Below are 9,528 nucleotides of genomic sequence, written 5' to 3'. Positions count from 1 at the left end.
TATAAATACATTTGTAATTGTTATCATCATAATAATTTATCATGTTATAACCATTTTTTAATATTTTGGTCACAACTTCAGGATTAGAGCAGCAGAGAAAGGAATAGAGGACTCAACCATCAAGACTTGTATATGGGAGATGGAACAGTATTGCAATAGACAATGCCAGTACTAACCCCTCAAGGGTGTTGCAGTACAGTATAGATGCAAGACCAGAGCCTCGATCGTCACCTTTTGACTGTGGTCACAACTTCAGGATTGGAGCAGCAGAGAAAGGAATGGAGGACTCAATCATCAAGACTTGGGGAGATGGAATAGTATTGCCATGGACAATGCCAGCACTAACCCCTCAAGGATGTCACAGTGCAGTATCGATACAACCACTCCAACCAGTGCATAAGACCAGAGCCTTGATCACCACCTTTTGACTGAAATTTTTAAACTTTAAGCAATTAAAACAAAAAAGTTGTAGTACTTATACTTTCCTGAGGGAGCATGTCCCCAGAGTCCCAGACTCCCTTGCCTGTTCAACAGAATAATAGGATTGAGCCTTACTACCACTTTCACCTTTATTCTTGGCCCGGATGTACATATCGGCAACATAATACAGTAGTTGTAGATAATGCTAGTTAATGCCCCTAGCTATAGGGGTGGAATTTTTCCCTATATCACACTATCACAGTAGTTCTTCTCGCAGTTCTTTTCCTGGCCATCATCAATTGCTGTAAAAACATTAGTCTCGTCCCCCAGACCCTTCCTCAAGCATGCTTATCACACAAAAATGACTTAGTTTAGCAGTGCACAAACAATTATTGACAGCTTATACTATATTAAAGTACACTTACCGCATTGTTGAACCATGTATACCACCAGAATCCACCGGATTGACAACTAACACGTGATCTATTTAGGGGAAATCTCGTGGAAAGTCCCTAATTACCTTAAGCGGACACTCGTGATACGTGATTTTAAATTGAATGGTTTAAGAATGTAACTGGATGGTGAGGCGTACTTTAATCGGCTCGACTTTAATGAGAAACTCGAGCCCCTCGTGAGAAACTACATCGCTTGAGCAACGCTTGAAGAAGTAAGAGTCAAGAATACTGAGGTACTCTATGACATATGCCGGTCTTGAATGCTAACGAAACGAGGAGTGAAGTTTGTGCAACGTGTCATATCGCCACACACTGATTCACCGTGTTTGTGCGATAGGGTTTTTGACCTGTCCACCAGATGTTGAAAGGAAATTCATTCCACCACATGTTGAAAGGAAATTCATTCCAACTTGTGAAGTTATTGATATACTCATTGTTGGGGTCCACGGGGACATCGATGATCATTTACCAGTCAGCTGTAAGTAATGTCACAACAGAAGGAAAGGAACCATTTCCATACCCCTATGGCATACTGATTTTCTAGGTCAGTTTATGTACACTCAACCACAGAAATGTAGAACTTTGGTTGCAGGTGGAAAATAAACACCTTTTTACTCAGTTACAAGAGATTCACCAGCTGGGATAAAATGTTGAAGTGAATTTCATTAGTACCAACTTGTTCATCAGGTATTGGACAATTCCAAGTGTCCAGATTATGCAGTTGTCCTCATGTTCAAGTTTACACGTTTAGGCAAATTCCACAACATCATATAATCTATTACTATATCAGTGTGGAATAATGCTTATGGGTCATTCCATACCAAATCAACAAAAAAAAAATCCGGACCCCTTTCGATTTTCGTGAAATTTGGCACAAACATGGCCCCTTTCAAGAAACTTTCTCACACCAAAATTTGGCTCATTTCATAGGTCTCCCTTTAAGTTATGACCACTCAAAGTTTCTGCTGAAAATTTTATTTTGCTTACATGTCTTCAATAAAATGGCCATAACTTTGCTTGTGATTGACGTAGAAACATCTGGTTTAGATTTTTGAAATGCTTATTAAATTCTCTTTCAGGTGATATATAATGTTTTATAATCGTTCAAAGGAAAAGGTCAAACCACAAAAATGTAGCTTTTTCCTTTGATCTTAATTTTCAAAAATATATATTCTTTAATTAAATATATTTTTGGTTTACATGTTGCTCTAATAACTACCATTCATCACTGTGAGTTTAAAGTTGGGACCAATAGTAGATCATGAGTTATAAGTGTTAATGTGTAGCCTTGTAATCACTGTTGTTTGTATGGTTCAAATATGCAAAGATGCAATACGAATTGCAAGTAACTTTATATAATAGTACGTCACAATTATTTTATACATTGTTGGTTTGTAAGTAAAGTTAATTTGTTTATGTTTTGTAAGAAAACCCAGTAAAAGCTTGTAATTAAATACATATACTCAAGTAATTTACCCCTTATCAAGCTTGTATATATTGTTTCTGATTATGACACCAAGTCGAATATCCAAGTTCAATATTTCATCATATAGTAGTGAAATATTGAACTTGATGAGATTTTCACTAGCTACAGTAACTGCTACTGTTAGCATTTAATGCTGATTGTTGATATGCAAGTACGTATTTTGATACACAAATGTAGCTATAGTGGAAACTGTCTAAGCCAGTAAGGCCAATTTCTTTGGCCTTAATAATGTAGGTGGCTATTTATATAGTTTGATGTGTACAAATCTTTTACTTGAACAATTTAAAGTTGGCCCTTAATAGAAAGGTGGCCTTTCATTACAGGTGGCTGCTAAGACAAGTTCCACTGAAATTTGAAACACTTACAAATAAAACAATGTTATGTAGCTGCATTCACACAGACATGAATGTTTCAATATTGTAATCTACTAGAGCTTTTCTAACAAGTAGTAATGAACAACTGATGTAGTATTAACATTCTTTTCAACTTATACCTTCAAAAATTCAATTGTGTACTGATATCAATGTATCAAGTTTCCATGTGAATGATTGTAGAGGCTGTCATGCAATATGCACCAGTTTTAGTCTCAACTTTTACTATAACACTCTGATTTAACTTTGAAGTTAGTTGCGTTGACCCTTTCTTTAATCGATTGTTGATGTATTTCACTTAAAGCTATAGATATGCATCAGTGTGCAATTGCTGTAGTGAATCTTTGTACAATGTAATTTCTATGGAACATTTCTATAATTCTATGATTTTCAATTATAGAATCAAATTATGAGCTACATTGCTATTTTTATCATGATACAGCTGATGTATGGAGTTTAAGCCAGTTACCTTAGGGCCAAAATTTATGGGCCTTAATGTGTAGGTAGCTGCTTAATACATTTGCATAAGTGTACAGCAACAATTTAAAATTGGCCTTATTGGAGTGGTGGCCTTTCTATACAGGTGGCCACTTTCCACTCTATTCCATCAAATTTTTAATTTGACGAGTAAGACAATACATAGTGGTTTTAGAAGTGTACATTTTTCCAGCAAAGGCATTATTTATAGGTTCAAACATATAAAGGTGGCCTTTAAGTGGCCATGCAGTAGTAGGCATTCCCTTTCAGAGTATGATTCAGAGTGATATACAGTGTAACATATCTTAGCAGCTACCTTAAAGGCCACCTTTTTATAAGGGCCAACTTAAAATAGAATATCTCTACTCTAATGCAACTATATGAAGCAGCTATCTAGGTATTAAGACCAAGAAGCTTTGGATATCACTAAGACATGACATTTCGATTCCACTTTACATGTACATATGTATGAATAACTGTGCATGTCGTTTGCATCCATTATACACGCGTATAAGATTGGAAACTATCATCATAATCTGTGGCTGAATATTATTGTACAGTAAGTAAAATTGAAAGAATACATTGGAATATCATTAGTTGTTCAGTAAATCCCTTATAAATGTAGCTACCTCTATAATAAGACCACCTCTATTTATAGGACACTGAACTTACAGCAAAAACATAATCAGTGATTATTTTATTAGGCAGCCTTATTATTGCTCCAACTTTCTTAACTTTAAAAGTGGCTCTGTTAGTATGGTTTCAGTGTACTGAGCCCTTGTCAATACAAACCCTAACTATTTTAATGCATAAAATGATTTTTGACATACTAATATAAGGTAACTTGCAATTGGTATTGGAAATTACACTAAAAATACCATACAAACAGCAGTGATTACAAGGCTACACATTAACACTTATAACTCATGATCTACTATTGGTCCCAACTTTTAACTCACAGTGGTGAATGATGGGTATTAGAGCAACATGTAAACCAAAAATAAATTTAATCAAAGAATACATATTTTTGAAAATTAAGATCAAAGGAAAAAGCTACATTTTTGTGGTTTGACCTTTTCCTTTGAGCAATTATAAAACATTATATATCACCTGAAAGAGAATTTAATAAGCATTTCAAAAATCTAAACCAGATGTTTCCACGTCAATCACAAACACAGTTATGGCCATTTTATTGAAGACATGTAAGTAAAATAAAATTTTCAGCAGAAACTTTGAGTGGTCATAACTTAAAGGGAGACTTATGAAATGAGCCAAATTTTGGTGTGAGAAAGTTTCTTGAAAGGGGCCACGTTTGTGCCAAATTTCATGAAAATTGAAAAGGGTCCGGATTTTTTCTTGTTGATTTGGTATGGAATGACCCTTATATGATATTTTTCATATTCCAGGTTTTAGGTGTATTGTATTTAACACCTGCTTGTTGGTTTTTGCAGGCCATCTGGTCATACTGGTTTATCCACTAGCAGTTGAATGTGATCATGGTACATATGTAAGTTGAGACCACGCAAGAACAAAGATACAGGTGTCATGAATTTCAGGTCAGTTACCGTTCAGAGGAATTGTATTATTACAATTGTTCTTTTTGTAGCTATCAATTATCAGTGACCAGTTTGTGATAGCGTACTTTTGTTTGACTAATGACCTAATGTTCTGGTTTACATGCTTACCCAACAGTTATGTTACTCACTTAACCTGCATATGGGATATATATTTTTTAGTTCATTTTGATTATCCATCCTTTATTGGTACAGCCTGGCATATTGATTTTTTGTACATTCTCTTTTTAATTCAGTGCCTGCTGGATTGTTTTGTCAGATATCAAAACAGGTGTCTTTGGTGTTGCGACCGATGTTCCAGGTCAGTTTGCATGTGTGTTTAATTTAAGGTTGACTTCAGTGCCTGCTTATTCTTTTACAGGTCTCGGTATCGAGTGTCATGAATTTCAGGTCAGTTGACGTACAGAAGAATTGTATTATTACAATTGTTGTTTTTGTAGTTATCAATTATCACTGTATACTAGTGATGTGAATTTGCAGGTCAGTCTACTCAGATGTATCGGGCATAGTGTTGATGGGTTCATACAAATTTCCAGTGTAGACTGTAGTGGCATCAAGGGTGTTAATTTCCAGGTCAGCTTACATGTTGTGATGTTAGTGATTTTTTCCTAGTACCTAGATGTTAAGTGTATTGTATTTAATGCCCACCTGTTATGTTTTTAAATTATGGTATATCAGTGTAGACAGTGCAACAGTAAGCCTTCTGTGTTGTAGTAACTATTTGTTTCATAATTATGCTTTTGTCCGGAATGGCACAATTTTTTTGGGCAACCAGTGTGAAGTCCAGTGTTACAAACATTGTATTATGACCAAGTTGTGATAGCGTACTTTTGTTTGACTAATGTCCTAATGTTCAGGTTTGACATGCTTACCCAACAGTTATGTTATTCATTCACTTAGCCTGAGATATAATTTTTGTTCATTTTGATTATCCATGCTATTATTGATACAGCCCGGCATATTGATTTTTTGTACATTCTCTTTTAATTCAGTGCCTGCTAGATTGTGTCATCAGATATCGAAACAAGTGTTTTTGGTGTTGCGACCGATGTTCCAGGTCAGTTGCATGAGTGTTTAATTTAAGGTTAACTTCAGTACCTGCTTATTCTTTTACAGGTTTCAGTATCGTCTTGCTGACATACAAGAAATCATCACTATTGTTGGAACTATTTTTAGTCAAGTATTGATGTGATTTTGATTAACGTTGTTACACATTGTTGTATGTTTACCATATGGCAAGAAATTTTCATGGCCATCATGAAATTTGAATATTGTGTAAGTTGTGTGGAACAACCCCAACTCATACATGGTCACTGGCAAACCACGAACCACATTCGAGTCACAACACCACGAACCATGCACATCCGAGCAATCCATTACAAAATTTTGTTGCACCATTTGTGTGTGCATAATACTTAATGAAAGCCACAACACAAGCTACATGGTACACACTACATGAGGTGGTAACCCCTAAAGCCTTGTATTCACCTTACCAGCCTTTGTGGTTAATCTATTAAAAATTACATATAAATAGACAATTGAAGAGTATGCTTAAAGCACCTTCGCTAGTGATTTTGTTCTTCACACCATAAGACAACTAGCGATTTATAAACGCTCGCATGGGGTGTGGCACTAAATCGAATTTAAAAGATTTTTGCTTAAAACGCCATCCCTAGGGAACTTACGGTTCAGCACGCTATCACAACTTGTTTATCAGGCATTAGAGTTTGTGTCCACGTCGTGTCTTTAAAAGTTATTGTAGGGAATAGAGGTTTGATTGAAGAAAATACGCGTATAGGCAAACCAGGATTGGATAATGTCAGTGCTAGATGGACTATACAAACACGGCTATGTTGACTGGTATAACGTGACAGTAGTCGTAACATAAGATAGAGAAATAAAGTGAAATACGCCTATTTTTTTATTTTGCGATGGTTACTTTTTTATTTTAGCGAGGTCGCAAGAAAACTATGATGATGATGACTCCTAAAGATTTTTTTATCACGAAACGCAATACAAATCTTTGAGAGATGTTGCGTAATCTAGGGCTAATATTGCGAAACCGGCCCTACACGTAAATAACTCACAGTAGTGGCCGCGCGTCTTTTAATTTGGCGTGCGCTTTGTAGTTTCTTGGCCGCGCGACTCACTACCATGAGTCTTGATCACTACCATGAGTTTTGATTTATTAAGTAAAATCTTGCCATAATGCACTTACATACATATCCCAACACTACACTATTCAAGTTACGTACATGGCTGCATAAGTACAACAGACCTCCTCAAAAAGGATATCTGGGTACCTTGATAGCCTCATGATCTTACTTTATAACTGTACATACATTTTGGACCCAAGACAAGTCTGTGGTTTCTCAAAAATGAACACTTCATCAATGGTCCAGGGAATAGAAGAGTTACACTATATACAGTAGATGCATTACTTGTACCAAAAGTTTTTATATTATTAACACTCGCTTGCACCTCAATGCGTGATTTATAGTACTGTAATTACTAAAAGTAATGGTTTTTCAAAGTATTTTGTGTTCACGTTTTGAAGATCAGTACAGGTAAATATTAAATATGTGGTCGACATGTTTACTTCCTACGTGAGTATGTGTATGAATTTATGACTTGATCTTCAAAGTGGTAGTGAATGTACAGTAATGTAGTAATTAATTTCACACATTGAGGTACAATTAATGCATGTATATGGTAAAACCCCTCCATTGCTAGGACCATAATAAAGTGCACATATTACAGAAGCCACAGAAGTATGTTGGTCTAAACGTATGTGTACCGCTAGAGTGGGAGTACAGAACAGGTGTCCTCGTTATCAAGGTATCCAGGTATCCCTTCTGAGGAGTTCTGTTGTATGTACCTATGCAGCCACATAAGGAACTTAAATATGGCTAAGTCCACTACAGTGGGACACAACGTAATAAAGAAGGTACTTGTGAAGAGATGGTTAGGGACCCGCCGATTATGCTCATAATTTTACCTATTATGCTATGCTGCACTGCTCAAAAATTCACCTATTATGCTTAAATTAATGCTCAATATTTACCTATTATGCTCGATTATGCTCAATCAAGTCAATGTTCATGCCTTAGTTCATATGCTTTGCTATTAGTTTAACACTGTATAGAAAGAAAAAAATGAGTGGCTGGAACACAAATAATAAATTCTTGCTGCATGTAAGAGAAAAGATCGATATACTCTAATAGAACAGTCAGTCTGATGATTGTTCTATTAGAGTTACTAACTGTTCTAGTAGAGTATATCGATCTTATTTTGCAATTGTCATTTTTCCAGCAAGAATTTATACTATGGTACAAATATTTAACCTATTATGCTGGCATTATGCTCAATGCTTTTAGGTACCTATTATGCTCAAACTTATGCCAGCATAATCGGCGGGTCCCTAGAGATGGTACAACATTAATTTTACATGATGCTTATGGACACATGGTGGTCAGATCTTTAATTTATAGTCAACCTGTCTAATAAGGACCATTTTTGGATTTGCTAGAAAGGGTTGATGCTTTGGTGGTATACATTAAAGAAGATAACTTAACTGCAGCACATAGATGGCCTTGCAATACAGGTGGTCACTAATACAGGTTGCAATGCACCTAGACACCTTCACTCTGTAAGACAAACTTGGCAAAGCCTTGTTGTAAGTGGTTATTGGAGGTGTACACTCCAATCCAATAATAATAGCCTGCAAATTCCACCACATACCACAATATAATTCATTATATCTCTTGAGCCCATTGTGGTCCCACCACAAAAATTTTATCAAACATAGACTATGACCCAATCATTATTCACAAAAGAATTTGAAAAATTCAAGCAACATTTCTCAAAATATAAAGGATTAAAGTTTTCAATGAAGTACTTTTGAACCATAATTAAGTAGATTCCCATTATTTAGGGATCACTGGAAAGGTCAATCAACAGTCTTCCATCAGTGAAAATTGTGTTTAAAAATATTTACACAGTGCAAAGTTGCAGTCAATTTTATAACTAGAGATGGATCAAATTTTCATGAAATATTCAAAATATTTGTGGTCATAAATCAGAAACTATGGAATGTGTAGAGCTAAAAATTTTCATGAGTGATAAGCACCACAGGTACTACAAACACACCAAGTTTTGTCAAAATCCGAGAGGTGAACCTAAATTCCTTGTTGATTTGACATGGAATGACCCCAAATTTAGTTGCTAAAATGAAAAGCACTTGGTTATGCCGATACGTATACCTCTGTTGAGTCAATGCTACAGGGCAGCCACTCAGAACATGAGCTGTGGTGGGACGGTTTGTATCACAAAGTGAACACCTTGCACAACAATGTAGTGACCATCGCTGTAAATTAACTGGAGTAGGGAGAGTATCAGAAGCTGCCCGTAGGAGGAATGACAGTTGACCAGGATGAAAGCCTTTTTAATCTTATAGACAATTCAGCTACAAGTAAGTCACCCTGTAGCGAGTTCAGCTACAAATATATTGTTGTAGAGATTCAGAACATTACAAGTCACACTGAAGAGAGTTCAGCTATAAACAAGTCACACTGTAGAGAGTTCAGCTACAACAAGTCACTCTGTAGAGAATTCAGCTACAAACAAGTCATTATGTAGAGAGCTCAACTACAGTGAAACTACCCAATAGAGAGCTCATCTGTATAAACAAGTTAGCTATCCTATAGAGATCAGCTACAAACAAGTTACTTTATAAAATATTCAGC

The 9,528-nt window shown here is 35.8% G+C and overlaps 1 protein-coding gene across 11 annotated transcripts; it reads left to right on the top strand.

The window, feature by feature from the left end:
• The first annotated feature begins 742 nt into the window (after positions 1-742).
• Positions 743-6,202, top strand: LOC136267094 (uncharacterized). Of its 11 annotated transcripts, none has more exons than XM_066062152.1 (9): positions 749-1,087; positions 1,213-1,419; positions 1,468-1,562; positions 4,661-4,765; positions 5,020-5,084; positions 5,145-5,173; positions 5,264-5,356; positions 5,776-5,840; positions 5,900-6,202. In XM_066062152.1, exons 4-9 carry the CDS (start codon positions 4,755-4,757, stop codon positions 5,973-5,975), a joined length of 339 nt encoding a protein of 112 aa, XP_065918224.1. In that variant the 5' UTR covers positions 749-1,087; positions 1,213-1,419; positions 1,468-1,562; positions 4,661-4,754; the 3' UTR covers positions 5,976-6,202. The 11 variants fall into 11 exon arrangements, 8 of the variants coding, with proteins under 8 accessions (XP_065918226.1, XP_065918225.1, XP_065918224.1 ...); XM_066062151.1 differs by having other exon boundaries at positions 751-1,108; XM_066062150.1 differs by having other exon boundaries at positions 761-1,158.
• Positions 6,203-9,528: the final 3,326 nt, after the last annotated feature.

Source organism: Dysidea avara, chromosome 9 (genome assembly GCF_963678975.1).
Source record: "Dysidea avara chromosome 9, odDysAvar1.4, whole genome shotgun sequence".
NCBI classification, from domain to species: Eukaryota; Metazoa; Porifera; class Demospongiae; order Dictyoceratida; family Dysideidae; genus Dysidea; species Dysidea avara.
This window is presented reverse-complemented; position numbering and strand designations above follow the sequence as displayed.